Source organism: Stegodyphus dumicola, chromosome 7 (genome assembly GCF_044657685.1).
Source record: "Stegodyphus dumicola isolate Sdum_Otavi_A_Nest chromosome 7, ASM4465768v1".
Lineage (NCBI taxonomy): Eukaryota > Metazoa > Arthropoda > Arachnida > Araneae > Eresidae > Stegodyphus > Stegodyphus dumicola.
Genome location: NC_140774.1, coordinates 124,970,305 through 124,994,497, shown reverse-complemented (window position 1 = coordinate 124,994,497; position 24,193 = coordinate 124,970,305). Strand labels below are relative to the sequence as shown.

Below are 24,193 nucleotides of genomic sequence, written 5' to 3'. Positions count from 1 at the left end.
ATATGCAAAAATAGTTATATGCTTGCTTTAACATCATTTCATTATTTCCTGATTTTAATGTAATTTTTTTTTTTTTTTTCCCCGACGCAGAGCCAGCGAAATTGAAAGGTGGTCGCAGCGTTTACAACGTTAGCTGGGGTTCTACTGTGCGGCTGGAATGTTCAGCACAGGGAGAACCTCCACCTCTCATCACGTGGTTTCAGGATGACCAACTGGTAAGATGAAAGCTTTGCATTTATTATATTTATTGTAAATTTCGATGATAAACCTCGTTATTTTGAACATTATTTAAAGCTGTTTACATATTTGGTTGATTGAATGAGTTTTAGTTGATTTAACAATCTGCTGTTGTATTCATTTTTAATAGTGCTATTGTATGTAAATTTGGTATTGTGACAATTTAATATCGCATGTTCATCAAAGCAAGTAGATTACCTTAGCACATTTAAAAGAAGATGTGGTGTACTTGATGTTAGGTCGCTTTATTGCCGCTGCTTCGTCGTGCTCTCTGTCAGTAAGGTTGATAAGTGCGCAGTGTCGCGGCTGCCTCAGTATTTTTAGATGATGGGAAATGCCCTTGTTGTAGCAGTCAAATATCGCAAAAATGCACTTGTGAAGAACTGTGCACTAATGCAAAAATGCACTTGTGCAGAACTGCTGTAATCCGGAATTTGAATTCACTTTCCTTTATATCATATTGTCCAGATTATATAGGTTAATTAAACTAATTAGTAATGAATTATTCACTAATAACACAAAAACCTACTAGGTTATAAGTTTTAGCGATATTTGTAATACAGAAACCTTAAATCGAATTTATCGATCATTCGCATTCACAGGCTATTAAAGAACTTCACAATTATGTAGAATTATGTAGAATATTAGTAAACAAACCCTTGAAACTTTTAGGACAATTGCTTATGAAACTTGACTTTTGATGTAATGAAACCTATCTAAGATACTAAAACGATTACACTTAGTACAATGAATGGCAAAGAGTAACAAATATCTTCAGTTTTCTGAAATGTTCCCTCATAAAACAGCTACTGTGGTAAATTCCAAAGTACGAAAATGAAAAGGATAAATCTACTTAAAAATAGGTGTTATTGATGGGAAAAGTTGCATACTGACGTTATTTTGCTAAACTTTGTGTCAGCTTTTTCAGTTTGTCGTAAATAGCTCATTGTCCCCCTCACTCTAATTCTTATTAATTAGAGGATACCTTCCGTTCATTCAATCTGTTCAGTTTAGTTGACGATGAAGGGGTACGCCTGGTCTACAATGGTGAACAGGTATTGTTTCACAATTTTCGTTAACAAGATTTATTTTAATTTTAAATAGTAATAACCGAATTAATTACATTTTACATATTACAGTACATAATTTAAAAGTATAATTTTTTGATAAAACACGAATAAAATGCAATTACATTAAAAATAAAGTTATCGAATAACTCATAGAGTGTCGATCAAACATACATAACATGTATTATACATGTAATGTCTTAATTAAGCCGTTACATCTTATGCCTGTAAAATAAAGTTGACGTGTGTGAACTTATAAATGAAACTTTATAATAAGTGCAAATGCTATTTTTGGTATTCATATTTTTAAATGGAATAACAAATACATTTTCCCAGTGCAGAAAGTAGATTCATAATTTTACAAATTTTAAAAACACGAAAGGGTCTTTCCTTCATAAGGAATTTTTTTGAAAAATATGATATTAGCTGCAGGGAATTTAATATGGTGTTGTTTCCTTAAGAGACATTCCATTATGCATAGTGATCTAGAGATACAATCTCCCTCACACAATGACCAGTATTAGTAAATGCGTGTTTATAGTAAAACACAGCGAAGGGACCATGTCCTGAAAGCTATAGACCATTTAACCGTCTCATCACCATGAGACGTTTGATGATGCGCCTATTCGAGCGAGGAAACACACCAGATAAGTAGCCACGCCTTACACTTGATTCTGCACTTTCGCTTCCATATTGACAGACAGCTTCTTCTGTCCACCCTGCAGCCCACGGTGACAGTCTTTCAAACATTAAGAGGTACCTTAATTCTGCGAAAGCTGTTTGTAGAGTTTATAAGATTTTTCTGCTCTAGAATGCATGAAATAACAACTATGTCTTCACCAAGATTTGTACCACGGACTTCGAACTGCTAGTTGAATGTTTTGACCACGTAACCGTAACATGAAGCTAGTAACTGCAGTGCTTTGTAACTGAACTAATATTTGTTATATATTTTTAATGTTCTAGAACTTACGTAATCGGATGTAGTACTTTTTCTGTTTCAAACAATAACAGTGACACTCGTAGGAGAATTAAAAATGAATTAGTATCTCAGTTTGAATACTGTAGGAAATGGTATTTAACAAACCAAACTATTTTTAACTGCATTATAAAATCATTTATCAAGGCACACTTTTTTCTTAACATTCACCCTATCAAAACCACGCTATCTTCTTCTTAAAGTAATACTTAAAAAATAATAACAATAACTGCATTAAGAAAGAAAAAATATATACTAAAAAACCTGTTTATCAAATTCAGTGGCATAGCGCGGAACGTTCAGGAAGCGTCAAATTGGAACGAAGCTCCAAACTGAGAGGGTTTTTCATTGCATTTTGGCAAACAGGACACGGAGCAAAATCTTCACTGAAAACACTACATTCGCCTCTTATCAAATTCAACATACATTAAGCTACATTTTATATAGGTTAATTAAACTAATTACATTTAGTGTCCAAATCGTATGTACATTGGAACAGCAACACCATCTTTTGCCATAGAGGAATATTAGAGCTATCTAATAATTGTGAATTAATTTTTTAAAAGAAATTACTTACAGCTGGTAAATCTAAATTTAATACTGAGACATTGAATATAATCTTCGTCTTCTAATTTCATCAATTAGAAATAAAATGAAAAGGATCATCAAATATTTTACATCTAACACCAACTTAGAAAGAAACATCTAGCTGAAAATATTTAGTTCTAAGAGAGATAAAATGTGCATCTGGGGGAGGAAGTAAAATTCCAGAAAGAGATATATGACGAAAAAATTTCGAAATTTCTCTAATGGAAAGTGAAGCGATTCTGAATCCTGAAACTGTTTTTACACTATAAAATACCATATCATCTGGTTTTCTAAATCATATTGAAGACAATATCTATGAAGATCTTGATAGAAGTGGAAGCTATTCAGGATAGTAAAATCACTGATAGAAGGTAAAAAATAACTATGGTTTCTAGGAATAATATTTGCGAAATAAAAGATGCTGTTAGAGAACTAATATTTCATACTTTGTATGGCAGCATTAATTAAGTTATGTCGACCTTCTTTATAAACATCAATTAAAACTACAATCATTTCTAATAACATTGACTAAATAACTCAGTAGGTTAATTTGAGTAATAACAACGAATAACAGTAAATACATTTTTTAATTCTTCCAAGAGTTATTCTTTTTGACAAAGGCAAAATTAAGACCTTCGTGAGCAACAGATGTTATTATTTCTTTAAAGTTAACTAATTTAGAAAAATCTGTTAAAATAACAACACTGGAATACAGGCTTCTAGTGTATTTTACCTGTATGCAATAACATATGTAAGTGTCATGTTAAATTAATGAGAGGTTTTTTTACATAATTAGCATATTAAACACCTGAAATGTATATATATTCTAACTGAGTCATTAAATAACTAAAAATTTAAACAATGATATTGACTGCTGTGAGAAAAGTTGTGAACAGTGGAATGATCAGTTCCGGAACTTTTGATTCAAAGAACCAAATCCCTTTATTGAGCGAATTTACTCCAAGTTAAGAAAACGGATTTCACGGCCAGCTATTGTTAGAAGTGTGCAAGCAAGAGAGATCCGCTGTACTGTTTGTTTGACTTTACTGAGCCACCGAACGGCTGATTTGCGGGAAAAAAAAAAAAAAAAAAAAAGAGAGAGAGAGAGAGAGAGAAAGCGTTTTTTTTTTGTTGGAAGCGTGCCAGAAAGTTCGACAAGAATGTTTATCCTCCCGTGTTAATTATGAGTTTAACTTTTATAATTTCCGAGCTTTTTGAAAAATTTTTATTCGAGAATTTTATTGCTAGCTCTGTGTAGAAAGAGACGTTTTAGGGAATTTTTTCAAAATTACACTTGAAAGAAATCAATTTAGGAAGTTAGCTTTTAATTGAGTCGATTTTTTTCGGTACCACAATTCGTTCGATTCTTTTTTGCTCTTCCCTTCAATCTAGTTAACCGGTCTCGATCTCACTGTTCGTTGCATTCTTTCCATTTTCCCATTCATCCTCGTTAACCGTTCTTGATTCACCTTTCGTTCCGAATCTTTTTCATCAAGGCTATTTTAGTACGCTTTGAGTCATCAAAAAGAATCGATTAATTTCAATGAGTGAACATTTCTGATCCAATCCCATAAAAGAGCGCTTTTGTCCATCTCTAAACTTAACTTCCGCCCCTCCCCTCATCTTTGTCGAACATATGTTAATTTACCGGTTTTACGCCGAGTTTATTTAATGGAGTAAATCGTAAAATGCTCTGAAAATAGTGAAACCTATGGAAATATTATATATTCCCTCCCCTTTCAATATTAGTATTTTTTCCTTTTCTAAGTTAGTATGAAATACTTTTACTGGGTGTTTATTCTGGACAAGGCTAGCGCCAAAGCTAATGCGACCTCAAAGGATGTCAACATATCTAGAATTTAGAGAAGCATAGAGCAGCAAAATTAGCCAGTGGCAAAATCTGTAGAATTTAGGGAAGCAGCAGGCTTTAAAATCTGGTAAGATAGCACCGGATGACAAAATATGTAGTGCTAACCCTGATCTTACATCCTAGGTTTTACAGAATTATCTTCTATCACTCGAACCAAAATAAAAAACCCTAAGGTCTTATAACAAATTTATTTGCTATTTTAATGCAGAATGCACAATCATATGTATTGTTCTCTCATCAAATGGTTTTATTCTACAATAGGATTTTTTCTGTAAAATATTTAGGCAAAGAAGCGTATTATTAAAATTTTCTCTTACGTATAAAATCACGAAGTTAGAGAGAGAAAACTAGATTTTACTATTTGCGTAATTGCTTCCCAGAAACTGAAAATTTTTTCTTCATTTTTCTCTGATATAAAAGTTTCTTAATTGCCCATTAATGTTAATTATCGGCTCATACTTGAATCTGTGAAAGAATTGTTGGTAAATTAGAGAGAAAACTTTTCTGAAATAAAAATTACGAAGATTATTTAGGGGAAATTTTTTGTCCCTTCGAACTCGTTAATTAAAACTTCGCATTTTTAGAAACATCTATTACTTTATTGATCTTAAATCGTATATCTTATTTATATACATCTTAATGAATATATCACTTTACTGATTGCAGTCTTCAAATTCAAAATGCATTAAAAAAATTCAGTTTGTAGCTGCTTAATTTCTTGAAATATATCATCTGTAATTTCAAACCCATGAATATATTTTTGTCGATTGCTTTGACGTAAATGAAGAAGAATTTATATTAAAATTAAAACCAATCCCCCCATTTGTGTGCAGTTTTCAAGTAGACATTTTAATTTTAAAATAATACTGAGCGCGAATGAAAAAAATTAAAGAAGTTCAATTGAATTTATGAGGTCAGTTTGTTAATGCCAATGCTGTAAATAAAGTATTTGCAGGGAATGATTGTTGGGCTATGTCGTATTGTGGGTTCTTTTTGTAATTAAAGTATACGTAGTGTGTGTTCTTAATTGACACGTAAGTAGCACATTTACACTCACGTTTGTGAAAATTGCGACACCAAGAAGGAATCGTCATAATTGAATGCAATTTAATACACAGTTGAGTGGTAGTGGTACAAATAAATGATTAAATGCTCAAAGCAAACAAACAAGAACAAGAGATCAGAATCACTATTTTGTGTGGCCACCACGCGCCGCAATAAGTGCTGCTACACGACGTGGCATGGAGTCAAACAAAGTTTGAATGTCTGACTGAGGAAGAGCATTCCATATCGTTTGTACGCGTACCCAAAGTTCGTCTGCAGACGCAACAGGACGAGGATCACGAGCAAGACGCCGACCAATGACATCCCACACATGTTCAATTGGCGACATATCCGGGGAACACGCAGGCCAAGGAAGAAGCTGTACCTGCTGCGCTGCAAAGAAGGATTTAACAATCCGAGCAGTATGAGGGCGGGCATTGTCCTGTTGAAATACAGCGCCTGGCAAGCTTTGAAGGAAGGGAACAGCTTCGGGCTGTAGAAATTCACGGATATACCGGTTGCTGTTCAGATTGCCCACAATTCGTAGCAATTGAGATCGTCTATGATATGCTATGGCGCCCCAGACCATAACTCCGGGTGTTCGTCCACTGTGGCGTTCGATAATGCACTCCGGAAGGTGGCGTTCACCGGCATAGCGTCTGACACGAATGCGGCCATCATGGTACCACAAATTAAAGCGGGATTCGTCAGAAAACACGACATGCTGCCAATCAGCACGCCAGTCTCTATGCTGATTGGCCCATTGTAGCCGCAGGCGGCGATGGTCGTGCGTTAGGGGGATCCTGTATAAAGGAGTCCGTGCGCGCAGTCCACACTGCAGCAGACGTCTACGAATTGATGAAGCACACAATGAAACACCTGTAGCTATTGACCACAGTGCTGCCAATTGTCTAGAGGAAGCTGTACGGTCCGTCCGCGCCATGCGGACCAGGTGTCTATCATCGCGAGCTGACGTCACATTTCGGGGTCCACTCCCGGATTTCCGAGTTGTCCGACACTCGTCCGTCCACTGCTTCCAAACGCGCATGACTGTGCTGCTGTTACGCTGCACACGAGAGGCTACTGCACGATACGACAATCCAGCTTCACGAAGGCCGATGATTCTCCCTCGTTCAAACTCCGTAAGTTGTTCAAATCTCGCTCTCTTTCGTCGACGAGGCATAAGTACAGATTGAGTTAACGTTTACCACTAGCAGATAACCACCGATAACCATACACGCCTCGCTACAGCCGTCTATTTATTCGGATCCATCAGCCGTTCAGAGCGCGCTGCTCAGCATACGCATGCGCTACGGATTTGCAATTCTAATCATTTGCATATCATGCGCTACTTTGCATTTCCTGAAAATTTCAGCTCACTCGCGTAAGTCCTTCATGGTGTTGCAATTTTCACAAACGTGAGTGTAGTTACAGTTTACAGCACGAATAGAGCAAACACACACACGCATATATATATAATTAATAAAATTAAAAGAGAAGGTCGGAAATATATACGTATATTTTATTTACTAAACAAATGTTGATTATATTATCTCCTAATATAAATTTAGTAGAATGTATCAAAATGAGGTAACCCAGAAGTATGAAATTTAATTCCGAAAATTGTTTTTTAAAAGGAACTTGAATGTAAATCATGAAAAAAAATATTTTAAGGGGACTTAATTTTAGATCATGATAAAGATTTTGAAAGGTATTTGAATTTAAATCATGAATAACAAAAATTCAAACTTTGAAAAAGAAAATTAATAAACCAAGTAATTATCGTCATTCATGGGAAATTAGTTGACTTTTCGAGGGGACCAAACCAACTTCCGTTCGATGAACAATAATTAATAAATGCGAAGGTGTTTCGTCTTTTACTCAAGTAAGAATGAAGATTCCAAACTGGCAAATTTAGTTAAGGCCATAATTGTAGTTCTGTTAAATGACTGAATTTTTAGAAAACTTGAGACGTTAAAGCCAAATTAGAGTACCAAAGAACTCGTTCTGAATGTAGCATTTTCGCTTAAACAATAGATTCTTTAGAAATTTTTAGTGAATAACCAAATTATGTAATACAAAATTACATGATGCTTGAGTAAAGTGTCCCCCGACACCCTTGGCCAGGATATGAATTAATCAACTTACGTTCTTTCTAGTGGAATGTCGGTAATGTGTTTTCGTCTGTTTCTTACTCAGAAGTGGTGTTGTAGGCCATACTATCCGAAATTCCGTTATCAGCAGTGGGGATACTTTGAATTATTAGTACGTGGGATGTATGTGAGGGAGGTTGTTGCGGAGTTCTTATGTGAGTGAAAAGGCGTCTGTTAAACTTTGAATATACTAATTAGTGAATAGAAATTAATTAATTTTTAGCTATTTGTCGTGGCGTAACGAGGAAGAAAAGAACAAAAATGGTAATTTTCACTGCCAACGAGCTATTTGGCGGACTAGCAGACTACAAACTTGCGCTAAAGCTGCTAAGTAATGATTTATTCTTAGATTCAATGATTTATTCTTAGAAAAGATATTTATGTATCATCTCCAAGGAACAGAAGTTTAATTAAAGCTATGAATTATTAGAAAAAAAAATTAGTAAGTATTTTTTAGCTTTCCAAGTCAGTATCCAAAGTTATCAAATTAATATTGTAGTAAAAATTATTTAAAATCTGTAAAGACAAATCCTTTGACCGTAAAAATTCCAAATATTAAATTCAAAATCCAAAGTACTGAAAATGTAGCTGTTGTCATTGATATCAGATTAATTGACTTGTCAAGGGAAATAAACCAATGTACTATCCAATGTACCAATGGTACTATTGTAACCAAATTAAGTGAGTGTTTCTTCTTTTTTCAAATAACGACCAAATTAGTTATTTTGTAAGCGTTAGATAAGTTAAGAACAATACTCAATTATTAAAAAGATATTGGTCTACTTAAGCCAAAACATTTTTTGTCATAAACAAAATCTAAAAAATGAGTAAGAAACTCTTCTCAATTTAAGGTAAACGTTAAGAACTGAATTCGACGAGATCTTTATTTAAGAAAAAATATTCCCCGACCCTCTCATAATATTGTAAAAATAATAAAAACTATCGATATTTGTACAAATTAATATACATAAAAGAAGACATTAATAGAAAAATGTTATAAATGAATATGTTATTTTAGATTAAAATTTTCTTGTGTAATCAAACTCAAATTCAAAATTAAAATGAGTACATTTTTTTAGAATAAAACAATATTTTATAATGAAACTCAAAATAGAAAGTAAAAATAAAATTTATTCTTTCTTATATAATAAAACGTTAATTTCAAAATCAAAAGGAAAATCAAAATTTATATATTCTTTTATAGTAAATACGTTAACTTAAAATAGCTATTTACATACAAATTTAGGAACAACGCCAGGAAGGAAATTAGATATATATGAATAGCCCAAATTTAATAAAACAATATAATTTTTCTTGATTTTATAACCGCGGGTAACGTACATACGTCATATTCATAGCTTCCTTTTCTTGGGAATTGTGTGTGGCTATCTCATGGCAAAAGAGGCGCAGGCAATTCGAGGTAGTGAAATTTCTTAGAGTTATAACAATGAACATATCTGTAACTGATTTCGGTGGTTTTTCCAAGTTTTAACGATCTTAGAGATTTAAATATGCAGTATGAGTTCGATACAAGCAATACTTTACACTATATCATTTCACGGTTACGAATGGAACTACGAATCTGTCCAAAACGTTACATAACTATATGCAACTATGAATCATTTCAGAACGTTACACGATTGAATGCAGTATCGCCATAGATGCAATATTTACAATTCAAAGGAATAAAAACAATTGTTATTACATTTTTGACATTTCGTGTAATAGCGCCTAAAATTTTAACTACAGACTGTGTGTGTGTTAACTACAGACTAAAATTTTAACTACAGACTGTTCGGGTGGCCAAGGCCTTTATTTGAGGAAATGTTAAAAAATTCATCTTTGTAGTATTCTCTTTCTTTTTTCTTTTTTAGTAATATTATCAGGTTGAGGGATGAATCTGCAGACTGAAATTATTTTAATGGTATAAGAAAAAGTTAAAATGGTTCCCAAATTCTTATTTCTGATTGGAAATCTAACAGCGTTATTTGGCCTTCAATTTGTCTGGGATTATTGATAGGAACTTCAGCACCGTACTTCATATGTTTCAATCTCCTACTATTAATTCTGTGGCATTGTGCCAGGGCTTGTCACGAATTTTGAAACTTTGATCTTGTTCGACAGCGACAGGGTTGATTGGGGGGATTCGCTATACCCACTACCACTCTTCACTCACTCCTTCCTCTTTGTAAAAACATCACATGAGAAACGTCAGAACAGAGGGTGAGGAACTAAGACTTAGTTCTATTATCGACGCAGGCGGAAGCTTTTAGAACAACCGCTGTTCTGCAACGCCAGTAATTGAGGATCGGAGAGGCCTTGATCCTGCTTGACAGGTGAAAGTTTCTCGTTGCCAAGGTTACGCATGGAACGTTGTTTTAAACGAACGACACCTCTACAACCCGACCTCCGTTCATGAAATGAGCACCATCAAGACGTAGATGTCGATTTTCAGTTCTTCGTTGGGCGAGTGCTTTTGCCTCTTTCAATCTTACTGTCAAGAATTGTTTCTTGTCAGGTCATTTCACTTCGTGACTTGTTTTTTTTTTGCTTCGTTTCTTGGATACATTTTAGCCTAGTTTTCTTAAATTCGAATATGTCACTTATTTTCCTTTTTAATTGAGAATTAATCAAAATTTATCGACTGCTGTACTTTCTTGTTATAAAGAGGATGCTGAGGTCAAAACTGAACTATGGTTATAACGCCAACCGCATTGTTAATAAAAGTGAAGCCGTGCACATTTGAGAGGAATGGAGTATTTACGGGCATAAGTAGAAATGATCAGTTCATTTAGGTGTTGGGGGTTATTGCGTTCAATATAAATTACTGCTAACTATTGATTTGAGATTTGACTGAAATTTAAAATAATTAACTTGTAAAGAGATTGCGGAAGTACAGAGACAATTCAAAATTATGTATCTGAGGTAAATAAGGCGCATAATCTATCCATTCCAAATACATATTTGCAAATTTTAAAATTCTTCATAATTTTTACGAAAACGGTTATAATTTTCAGCATCTTTTTTTTTTTTTTTTTTTTTGTTTTTGTTTTTTGTTTTGTTTTGTTGTAAAGGGCGCCAAAAAATTGAAACATCTAAAGGCGTTCGGGTTATCGTTTGAATTCGACCTCTTTATTACATTAAAAAAGGTTGTACCTTTCCTAGAATAGACCCACACATATATCGCCGTCAAACATTATAATTACATGCTTAGAGCATGTAGGAAAGGGGGCACCACAGAAAAGTTCTAAAGTCTTGAGTGAACCTGCGAACCACATGCAGCCCGCTAAGAGATTTCTGTGACTCACCAAGACAGTCAAAAAAATCTGATGCGTACACCACATGACTTCCTTGTACGGAATATTAAATTATACGCATTTTTTCTTGCATTTTATTTAAACTTATTAGATTGAATTAAACCTACTTCGCCGACAGCGCATAAACCACAATAAAATAAATGCATTCTTTAAAATTCACTTTGTTTACCATAGCGCTAGTTTACCATAGCGCTTTGTTTACCATAGCTTACTTTGTTACTCTGGCGTTAGGTTTACTTAACAGTATTATATTTCATTTATATTATAACTCAGAATGCACAAAATGTATATCATTTAAAGAATTATCTAATCGTTGCTACACGTTCTATTCAAATACTATAATAAAGCTAGAACTATGTATAAAAGAAATTAAGCAAAAAAAAAAAAAACACAGAAATAGTTTTTCACAGACGATTGAGTATTTCTCATTTAATTAATTCAGTTCTCACTTCGCGAGAAGGCAAAAATACATAAAAACTCAAACTATCTATATTAAAAATTACAAAATAAATCTCAAACGCTTATTCCTCGAAAAAATTCCAGAAAGAATTAAGCATGATTTAATTGGCGATAATAAATGAATGCGTTATCTTTGTTGTTGTGAAGCTAAGTTTCTCTAGATTGGCAACAAATCCACTACTCTCCTGTTTCAAATTGATAATTCTAAAAATATTGCACACAGATTTACTAAAGGCATAAAATCCTTAACCGGAAGATAAAAACAACATAATTCAATCATTTTTAAAGCAAAAAATGTACAATTTACAAACATATAAGAGTAAAGAAACTGAGATCACTGAACCGGGTAATAGAGTAAATATATATATAAATATATTTATATACGTTTGGTGCTGCCGATTGCAACCAAAATACAAGGTGCACATCTACATGTTATAGCAGTCCTATATACAAAATTTCAACGTTCTGAGGCTACTCGTTTTTGAGTTATGCGAGATACGTACGTACGCACGTACATACGTTCGTACAGACGCCACGAAAAATTCTCTTCAGAATTAATTTTAAAGCAGTTTTATAATTTTTTTGAAGGAAAAGAGTATTTTATTCTGTCCTTACGTACAGATATGACGCAAAAACATCGTTTAATTGCATTCGATAGCTGTCAAAATGGATATTTTCGTTGAAATATGCTGCCTGAAACTTTTCGCGATTACAATACTTCCTTTTTACTTCGTACAAGAAAGTAAAAATCTGCCTTGAACTGAGATTTCCTTCCCATGCGCGACCGAAGTTTCGTCCCGTATTTTCGACGAGGACAGCCACGTCAGTACGCATGCATGGTGTAGATACTATACGCTGTTCTTTCCCGCTTGTTCTGGTTAATTTGAGTTTCGTCTATGCAAAAGTAAATATATAAATTTCCAACTCTAGTGAAACGATGAACCCTCCGAAAAAAACGTAACATAGGCAATGAATGTTGTGTGTTTAATAAAGAATGGCCAAATAAATATTTCTTTGGTAGTACAGGGAATAAAGCAGTGTGTTGATTGTGTTATGAAACGATAGCTGTATTTAAAGAGTACATTCTAAAACAACACCTCAAAGCAAAACATAGCGAATTTGGCTGCAAGCTTCCAAAGGAAGAATCGAAAATAAAAATTTTAGTGTGTGCGAAAAGGCTGAAGAAGCAATAAATATTATTTAGAAAGCAATCATCACTTCATTCAGCAAGTTTCATGGTAACCTACAACCTTTCTAAACGCAACAAGCCCTTTTCGAATGGCGAATTTGTTAGACAGTTTATGTAGAGGTGGCAAGCATATTGAGTCCTGATGTGAGAAACAAATATGAAAACATTTCATTATATATACGTATTATAGTACGGCGCTTTGACTCGGTTAGTGACGAACTCTCAGAACACCTGAAGACTGTGAGCAAAGATTTTGTTTGGTTTTCTTTGCCAATGGATGAGAGCACAGATTACGAAGACGCTGCATAATTACCCAACCATTGAGTTTCATCACAGAGGAGTTGCTTGGTCTAGAATCGAAGAAAGATGGAAGTATTAATCAGGAATTGCTTGAATGTGCTGTAAATTATATAGGGAAAAGTGGCTTATTCCTGAACAAAATTTACTCATATGTTATAATTTTTAAATTTGATGACTTTTTGATTTTCATGATGCCTTTTACGCAAATACAGTAACGTTGTTACGGTATCATTAAAATAATTTATTGTAAGTACGTTTTTAAAAATATAACATTTACATTTTAAAATCTCCATGTTCAAAATGCGTTCAGTTTTCAATTCGGCGAGTTTTGAATATCCTGATTTTAAAATTTAAACAAGCTGAATGTTATTAAGCACAGTTTTCCGAATTACCTACAAAAATAATTATATAAATATGTTAAATTTTTTTAAGAATTTTGTTAGCATTTTCCCACAATTAACCTAATTTCTCATTTTTTATTATAAGAATTTTCCCTTGGTAATTTTTAAAAATATTCTGATATGTCTGAAATTTCTCAAAAATTTTTTTGCGCATTCTTCTGTTATTTTTTATAATTTTCCCTGCGTAATCAGTGAATAAAACCGTTGATTACTTGTAGTTCCAACTCAGGCATATGAGGTGCTTGTTTTCTCTATATATAACGTGAAGACCAGCCTGTTTCCCATAGAAAGTCCTCTACGAAAGCATCTCCTCTGGCATACAGCTTTTGTGTGCTTTTCATATTCAAATAATGTAATAAACCGAACCTAATTTATGTGGCTTAAATGTGAATAACGTGTTATTGAATAAATAAATTTAGCGCACAAAACATTAATAATAAGAAAACCAAAAAAAAAAAAAAAGTTTTTTAAGTCATTTTAGTAAGAAAACTGAACATTTATTTTAGAAGCTTAGACAAAAATGTACGCCAACACTTAATACTAGAAATTCTAAACATATGCTGCTATCCTGCGTTTAATTTTTTTTGTAATTTTGCTGTTGCATTATATATGGCATAACTGCAAAGAAAATTATTCTTAATATTAAAGCTGAAAAGACAAAAATAAGTGGGTTTGCAGGAGTGAGTGTAACAGCGGACTGGTAGACCGTACAAAACCTTCACAAATCCTTCTGGGTGATCGTTAAATCTAAAACTCTTCAGTTTTTTTTTTTTTTTTTTTTTTTTTTTTTTTTTTTTTTAAAGAATTTATAACAGCCTTAGAATACATGTTGCCTAATTTCAAATATCTGGAATAATTTAAAAATAACCGAATCCCACTCATATTTTGTAGTTAAACTACTTGCATTATGTGCGTTGTATTGATTCCTAACGAAAACTTTTAGTGTGTTAATCAGGCATGCTAGTTTAAGAGGCATCAGAAGCATTGTGTAGCTTATTGTATCTTGTGATGATTCATCTGTGGGATTAAAACCACCTGCGAGTCATTCCTTAACTAACTCTAAATATAACTGCATAACGGAAGCAAGTGTATGTATTCACGTCAGAGTGGAAGTTATTCAAACTACTCAAGTCTGAGTGAAGTGAATAATCGATATTTACGAATAAAAGGATTTTTAGGTAGAGTAGATTTAGGAAAATTTTGATTTATGCAAACAATTATTAAAATGTCACTATAATATATTTTGCGCTTATAGTATAATTATCGTTTATTTTCAATAATCATAAACCGATCCTTTTATTACCCGAGAGGTACGGTTTTGCTGCAAAAATGAAGCCAAAAATAAAAACTCGTGTAGAAGGCAAATTTAAAATCACCTTGTAGATACAGTTGTAAATTGCGAAGAGTTCGAATGAACAGTTGTATAAACTTATCTAGATCAAACAACCGAACTAAAGGTGAATGCCATTTAAAACATTATCCAGAAACGATCGTCTGATCGGTTAAAAAATATTACATTAACAATGCTGCGAATGGAACTGGATATGATGTTATCTACGATGTACAGGGTGCTTATAATTAAAGTGACCCTATTCAGACCCCTCTAGAACCTGTTCTACTTATTGAATTTTGATGAAATTTGGCATGTATCTTTATATGAACCACGAGGAAACGATTTGTGGAAAAAAAATATTCATTCAAACCATTCTTCGACATGGGCCGTTTTCGCAATCCCCTAACGACGATATTCAGGCAATGCAACTAAGCTATTGCTGCTGTTCTGATGAAACAGTTTTACTAGTAAAGCTCGATCTTTCTTCTGTAAGGGCATGATTAACTATGACAAAGGCACAACGAATGATTTTCTGGCTCTGATTGCAAGTCTCTGTAGAGGTTTGACTAATTTGCATAAGGAATTTTTGAAAATTGCCATTTGGTGGTCAAAATTTGAAATTTCGTCTTTTTATTGCAGAAATCTTTTTCCCATAGTCCATATAGCGTATATACCAAGTTTCATCAAAATCCGATAGGCAGAACGGGTTCTACAGGGGTCCGAATAGGGTCACTTAATTATAACCACACTGTATCTGATGACAGTGTTAATTATAAAATAAAGGACGAGCTTGACTGTAGCAGAGAGAGATTTTCCGCATTGCTAGAAAACTCCAAGTAAGAAATTTAATAATTTAGGATTGTGTAAGCTTGCTTGCTTCTCCGGCCCCCGAGCGTTTTTAATGCGATATGAGCAGAAGCGACTGGTGGTCGTTATTGAGCCCTTGAAGTGGGCGTGGTTGTGAGCCTTTTGGTATGTTGCGGCTCCATTGCATGGCCTTACCTAATCAGGCCCCTTGTTGTACTGTGGGCATAGGGCTAGTGACGTTGTTCATCATTTTTCTCCAGGTGGGCGGAGGTGTGTGTTCCTGTCACGTTAGAGAACAGCTATTCTATTATAGTTGTGTAACAGTCGCGAGGATATATCAGATGCTTGCACCGGGGAACAGGTCAACTATCAGAGGAGTTCGCATAGGTCCACTTTTGAGATGACAGTAAGATATTTGACTGTAGGACTCTTATTCGGCTCTTAAGGTCATTTACGATTTTCAAGGAAAATGGGCAAGGGCACAGATTTTCAAAAACGCAGATGGGAAGTGACGCGCCACACAGCGCCTCCTTCCCATCTCTATTAACAGATAGCGACAGGAGCAAATAACAAAACACGGAGCACGCAAGCTAACGCCCGGGACCGCCACAATAAGATTAAATAAAATTTAAAAAATCTTTTGTCGGTTGATTTCAATTGTTTCAGTTAATTAATAATTTTAAAATATTCATTTTTTGATCGAAATTATTTGTAAATTGTTTTTCAACTCGTATATAGTATATAAGCTGGTTCAAAAATTCAGCAGCAAAAAATTTGCTAACTATTCTCAGCTGCTGTTCGGAAATGAACGTTCCTTATTATGCTATTTTAATGTCTCTGAAATGCTGAAATGCTGTAAAATCTACCCACAGTTACCTAGTGTGTATTGCGTTTTGATGATACTTTGCCTTCGGCCTCGATGTAACAATATTAATATACTAAATTCTTATCTCATCTGCACATTTGTTTTATCGAAGTCTGTAGTTAGAATCACTTCGTTATAATATTACAATAACTCGATTAAAACATATGAACTTTGATGAAACGTATGAACACTTGAACGTTTTTTCACGTTTTCATTTTCAATGCTAGTGATAACTTAAGTCTAAGGTTTTAATTATTTATTATTCAATGTAGCGCTTCTATGTCTCTCAAATATAACGTGATTTTTATATCCCATCAAAGTTTTAATTTATTCTAACGTATAGCGAATTATATTTGTATAGGTGGCCAAATATCAGCCATTACTTTCAACCGTAACCTGTTCAGACAAGTTTTAGAAGTATACCGACTTCAAAGCTTTGAGATTTATTCAGTGCTTTGTTGTTAATTTGCTGTCAGATTTAATAACAAAATTTGTTACATATTTACATTTAAATATTTGGAAAAAGAAGGCGGGCGAAGAATAAAAACGGTTAGATTAATTTCAACTATATCTGAAATTTTGTTTTCAACGACAACAATTTGTTTTATTATTATTGAAACTCAGTTTATTTTATTTATTGCGGAATTTTAAATCTCTATGGGAGGAAATTCGAAGTAATGAAATATGTATGCAGAAAACCGTGGTGTATAAGTGTGTTATAAAAATTCCAAATAACTGCTGAGATTTTATCATTTTGTTAGAGGAGAATTGGGTTTAGTGGACTAAGGTTTGTCTGTCTAAAACCATTTTATTTTTCAGGGTAGAAATTACTCTTGCCTGTTGGCCGTCCTGGAAATTTACTATTTTGCAAGGTACATCCGTATCTTCACCACTTGATTCAATAATCCTTTCTTCAGCATTCTGAAATCTCATAATTTTTTTCTTCTTCTTTTTAATTTTTAATATATATATTGTTATGCAGTTTGATAGGACCTCAGATTGCTTCAAAATTCGCATAATAATTGTTGAAATATAAGATAATATTTACTTCGTAAGAAACATTTTATAATATATAAATTCCTGCTTTGTCTCAAATCAAGCAAGTACGTAGCTCTTCTTTGAGGATGTTATGCAATTCATAAGATAATTTGTAACATCTCCTGTACTTTGGAGCAAACTAACTGGACGTTAGAAGACTTGTAGGGAATTATCGATAAGTTTCAAGTACAACAAGGACCGGAGAAGGGGTGAAGAACCCTTTATTAACTCAGTTTACAATTCACAGATGGCACCGAATCGTGCTTACGAAAGCCGACGTTTTTGGTTTAACTTAAGTAAAGAGTTTAAATTATATAGAGTTAAGTTAGCCTTACGGCCTCACAGGCTACTTAACGCGCAGGGTGGCTGTGACTCGAAAGTTGGCGTAAACAAGCTTAAATGGCAAAAATTAGCTCAACGTCACAGAATTCTGATCGTTACTAAATCGAAGATAGCAAGCTGGCCTTCAAGCAGCAGAACACGCTCTAAATTCAACTTCCAAAACCTTTCCTTAAACACTAACTTTTTTCTACTTCATTTGAACACACGCCTACTAACTCATTTACATTCTGGCAACAAAGTGTGAGTTGAAAGCAAGAGCGATGGGAAAAGTTGCTTCAAAATAAAATTAACTGTTAAGTAAATTAAATAAATCCCCACAAATATATTTATAAGTGAGATTATTAAAAGTAAGCACTCAGTGTCTAGTTTTCAACAGTTGTTCAAGTTTAGATAAGATAATCTAGTTAGGCTTAGTTAAGCATTTGTATTTTAGACGCGTGAGCCGCTAGTTGCTTAAAATGATTAAATTCTGGTGTGTTAGAGATATCTTTTAAACTGTGTAGAAAAATTATTACAATAAAACCGAATTTATTGCCTACCACAAAACTGTTAGTAGTTATTACGCGAATAAATATTTCACATTTTCCCCAAACCCAATACCATTAAGTGTTGAAAGTTGAAACTTGTTGCTCGTCTAATTTTTTTCCCCGTAAAGGACGTGATATTGGAGTCTTTATAAATATTTGATTTTTCTTCATCTCGATGGGTACTTTCGTTCTTCATCTCTCCCGGTTTTTAACGGTGCCATAAATAGGTGAGTCAACATCATGAAACTTTCCCTACTGTGTCTTAAGTGACTTATAATCCATTTCGATGTTTCGGTGGTCACGTTCGGTTATTGGGTTTATACAATGTATGCCTGAAAATTCGATTCATAGTTGACTCTACAGATTACGAAACCGTAAAATTTATGGATTTTATTTGAGATGCAACACTTTGTTTTATTTGTTGAGAAAATATTGGCTTATCACGCCTGAAGTAGTGTATCTCCGATGAGGACACATTTGCTGAGGATACGTTTGTATGGATTAATGTTTATACTGTTGATGGGAACTATACTTTTCAAGTACAGGACTGTAGAGGTTCTAAAGTTACTATGCATATCATATAGCATTATTGAAACTGAATGTACTTTTATAATTACGCGAAACAGCAGTTTTACTTTAGCGTATATTTTTGAGTAAACCTGTATTGTTTTTGAGGGTGATCAGACACAGGTCACTTTTCTATTTCAAGAGCAAAAACGTTCTGCCAGATGACGACTGTATTTATATTCAAGCAATGGACGGAGCAAACGAACACGAACGCGGCGTCATCTGTCTAGAAAAATACTAACGAAACTTGAAAAACTGAGATACTAGAATTCTGGAAGTATTAGGAAGAACTGAATTGGAGTTAAAGTCATTAACAACGGAAGATAAATTTTTGTGAATGTCAGAAGTTTCAAGGAAATGCTATTCATCAATTGAAGAAGGTTTATCGATGATTTTCACAGATCACAAGTCAAAATTATCCAAAACATTAACGTTTTTTTTCCTCCGCCCCATGTTTTTGTATGGCTGTGCGCGCTTTTCTGTAAACCGCCTCGCAACCAATGACGTTAGAAATATCTTGAATGGAATCTGTTTTAAATTTTCGCACCGTTGGATTACGCCTTAATCTACTGGGCCGTTTATCGTATATAGTGCCCGCCATTTATTAAAACATTTTCACAGAGTTATAAAAAAGTTCTTGTAAGCACCATCATATTAATAGTCTTTGAATGGAAAGTAAATGATAACTGTAGGTTGAAGAAGAAGCAAAGAAAGCATTGGTTATGCTTTTAATGATGAAGGGGTAAATCGACTAAATAGAGAAACGGGTCTGTCTGTAAACTGCTGACTGTAAACATAAGTTTTAAAAATTGATTAAATTACTGGAAGGAACATTTTAAAATTTTTTGTGTGCTTAATTTGCAGATGCTAAGCGAAAAGACATAAGCCTAAAATAACAAAATGAATTGTTAGAAGATTTGATGTTCTTAGTAATTGAGGCCAGAGGAAAACTAAATTTAAACTGGGTATTACTAAACAGCACTGTATATAGTTTCTTAGACAAGGAATTATAATTAATGAAGAACTAATAGAAAATGCAGATGTCTCAAGGAAGTGCAAAAAAGGCAGAAAATCATGAGACTTTGAAATTGCTTTTGTAGAATAGTTTCAACCTATGAAACCAAAAATTGTTCGTATTTCTAGATCTTTTTTCTCTAATTCTCTCGATGCTAGGGGAAAATTTGTATCAGTTGATTGACGGCTCAGAAGCTGACAAAAGAGAAATCCGATATTGTTCACCAGAAACTGTATGGTTAGAAGGCAAAGGCGACATCATGCGGCTGATAGCTGGATAAAAGATATTTACTTACGTTTGCTTGCGCTACACGAAATTTATAATACATTGGTTATTCACAAAAACATAAAAACTTCGATGTTTGAAAAGAGTCAAAAATTTACCTATACTTTTACGATAGCAATAAGAGCACATGCATGACAAAGAGTATTTTTACAGGTTATTTTTTTTTTTTTTTTCTAATGAAAAAGCGAAGTGCAGAATGAAAAAGTAACTTTACTGATTAGATAACTAAACACCTCTATTCTCGTTCTGAAAACATTAATATCTCTTCCTGCTAATACAACTTCTAACATTCAGCCTTTAGACATGAGCTATTAAGTGCCATTACAGAAAAAAAAATGTTCAGAAAGGATAAACAGAATTGAATTTTGCTCAAATGTAAGCAAGGATAAGTGAGTCAATATCTCTGCTAGTGGAAATGCATATTATAGTCAGTTCATCAATTCAGAAGATTAATTTCTAAAAATCAGTTAAAAATTATTTTTGAAAATATGTCTTTTATATAGAAGAAGCCTGATAAGAAAAATGCCAGTCTGTTTATTTTATTAAGAAGCCTGCAAGCTATAGCTGAAGATAAATTTTTATAATATGCGTCAATTTCCAAAAAAAAAAAATTGAGGTAGAATGTTTAAAAAACTGATAATGAAAGTGTTAAAAGAACTGCAGAAACTGAGAGCCAAAGTAATGCAGAAAAAATTGATAGTATGCTAACATCAGTCGAATCTAGGAAATCATTGCAAATTCTTTTTAAAATAATAATAATAATAATAAAACATGAACTTTTGATCAAAAAAGTTACAAACACGTTTACAAATGAAATACTGCTGTTGAACAATTTGAAACAAATACAGATAGAACAGTTGTAAGTTATGTATTGTATCAGATAAAATTTCATCAAGAACGTAATTATAAATAGATATTTTTTAAAAAATAAAAATGAATTTCAATATTGCTTAAATAGTTTAGTTTTAGCATTAATTTTAAATTATTATTAATTATTTAATTGGTTGTTTGTTATCATTTTATTTGAAAAGTTTAAAACTTGTGATACGATTTACAGTTCACAGATCGCCGCCTATTATTAAACTCAGCTAATTAGTAAACTCAAGTTTGGCACAAAAGTGATTTCAATAGGCGGTGGGTAATATACGTGACCTGTTCAATGTTTCCATCGCACCAAACATAAAACCTTTATCTTCTTCGTTGTGTGGCAGATATAGAGAGATTATGGAGTGTTATCGTTGAATATGATGTAAGACCTTTATCTTTCAAGTAAATCGACCAAGAATTGAGCGATAAAAGAGCTGAACATTGGTAGTTTGATCTGGGTTGAAATCCCAATTAACAGTCTTGGTAGCATGAATATTAACAAAAATAGAATCTAGTTTCCTTTTAAAAGACTTTACGAAAGCATCCCTCAGTTTAAATAGATAGTCATAATGTGCTCTGCCATAATCAGAATGATTTTTTTCCTTTGTTTGATAACCGTATTGCTTTAAAAACTGAACAATTTAAAAGCAGTGAACGTATTTCCTTTACGTTCCAACAGTGATAACAGGTAGCTAACTGATTTGCTCGTTCCAGAGTGTGACTCGGATGACATTAATGTTTATGTTATCAGGTTCAATGTTCCGTCTTACTTTCTTTGGAAACATGCAAGGACCTGACTCGGAACAGAGAGCTTACTAAAGCTATGTTCAAAACTGTGGGAAGTAAACAGGATACACAAGAAGGGTATACAAAACCCTTTATTTTTCTCTATTTACAATGACTTCCGTACTTCGGAATACACCGACCCGCTACTTGGGGTCAAAACGTAAAAGTATAAAAATAAAACTAAACTCTAATTTAACTTTAGAATAATAAACGTGGAAGATTGGCCTTATAATAACAGGAAGCGTATGTAGTACAGAGAACTGTGAACACTACAATACGTTTAAAATTTATCAAGAGGATTAAAACCTCTAGCCTGGAAGGCAAACAGCAACTAAGTAACTTCTAAGGTAAGCGGCCTGCTTTGACTCACTGCTTCCTCTCTCTCGCTTGGCAAAAAGCCACAACTTAAATACTTGGCGTTCACCAGACAAACTTTGCATAAAAACCTTAACGCTTATAATTCTGGCCGGAAGTAGAAAATAAGAAGTGATAGTAAAGATTTAAAATAAAATAAACGTTAGTAAAACTTAAGATCCTTACAATGTCACTAAAAATCATACACCAAAGTATGTAACTCGGATATCTGCAAAACATTTTCATAATAATTGCTAAATCTGCTTATCTACTAACGAATAAACCGTTCGGATTAAAATATTGTATCTCTAAAGGAAGAGAGAGAGAATATTCTGGACCGTTTTCCTGCAATTTTTGTTCAAAAAAGGAGATAGAGAGGGAGAATTGTGTTAATAATTTAAATGCTTTTTTTTTATTTTACATGTGATCGCCATCTCGGACCAGTGGGACTTTCGGTGTACCCATTGGTTTCTGTGGTCGGACCTAAGGTCTTACCAAGATAGACATATATTTGGTCCATAAGATTTATTAATGACATCGTCTTTTAAGTGAAATTTTATCTGAACGTTGAAAAATTAACAATATATATATCAACTATGGCTTGGCATAAACTTTAACATAAACGAATTGGTGCATTTGGAGACACTAATGGCACGGTCTTAAGAGCAAATTGTTGTTGTTCCAAATGGTTGGACTCTTTCAACTTAATGCAGCTGCTGTGAATGGTCAATATCATCAGTCATATCGCTGAGAACTTTGTTGAGAATAAACCAGACAAGTGAACAGAGTTAAGCATGCAACGGCCAACCTCTCGAAAGCAACTGCAACTCAGATAGACTGCTTTTTAAATGATCCCATGCCAAACAGGCATTATACACTTGCAAAAATTATTGAATTCTTCAGGTTCGAACCCGGGCCCAAGGCTGTAGCAGCCGGGTTCCTTACCAATAGATCAACAGGGGGGCCAGTGCTTATTATTTTACAGGAAAGGATTTCGAAAAGTTTTTATAATTTATATTTAAAATTTTACTGAATTGTAAAATACTTTTGGAATTGTATGCTATAAAATATAATCGATTTTGTTTCTGAAATACGTATACTGAAAGCCTGTTAACCATTAAAGGACAAACTTATTAGACAGTGAATTCTATCTTTTCATACTTTTAGCCTTATGCTTTTATCTTTATATAACCTATTTCTATCACTTTTCTCATTTCCACTGGTAATCGCTTCTAAGGAAACCACAAATTACTTTGTTTATAACCAACAGAGATGGGCTTTGGAAGCTACCGAAACGGGAGACGTACCCAATTTTATTCTTTGTTCCGTTTGTGCATCAAAGGAAATATTCCCGCAGGTACATAATTCAACATAAAAGAGATGGGAGGCTTACACCAAACTGCACATACGAGGTCGAGAAAATACTTATCAAAACAAGGGAATGCCAATTTGATTTCGGGAGAAAAGAAACTTCTTTTAGCTCGCAAACTTTTATCTTGGTTACTATTCGCCAAAATGGCTGCTACATTTCTCCGGGCCAATTGAAGTCTCCATTTATTTTGCATTCTGATTTTCTGCCGTTTCCTGAAAAATAACGGAAATCAAATGTCCCTACTGGATAGTTCCTGAAAAAAAAGGGGAAGGGGAACGTTATTTCTCTTTCTTTCTCAAGTCAGTAATATTGTAAAGCGGCGTGTTCCATTTTTCAATTACTTCGCGATTGTTTAATAAATAGTTCTAGTTACTGCAAAATAAAGCCGACTTGGGACGTCAAACTGCTCTCTAGTTTGAGTTTTTTTTTTT

The 24,193-nt window shown here is 33.6% G+C and overlaps 1 protein-coding gene across 4 annotated transcripts in view; it reads left to right on the top strand.

Annotated features, from left to right (window-relative positions):
- The window catches only part of LOC118196772 (tyrosine-protein kinase transmembrane receptor Ror2-like), a 452,306-nt gene that overhangs the window by 355,736 nt on the left and 72,377 nt on the right, over positions 1-24,193 (top strand). For all 4 annotated transcript variants that reach the window (XM_085820794.1, XM_085820796.1, XM_085820795.1 and 1 more), the window contains one exon: positions 91-215. In XM_085820794.1, coding sequence (XP_085676920.1) covers positions 91-215 — 125 coding nt within the window. The remainder of the gene's footprint in view (positions 1-90; positions 216-24,193) is intronic.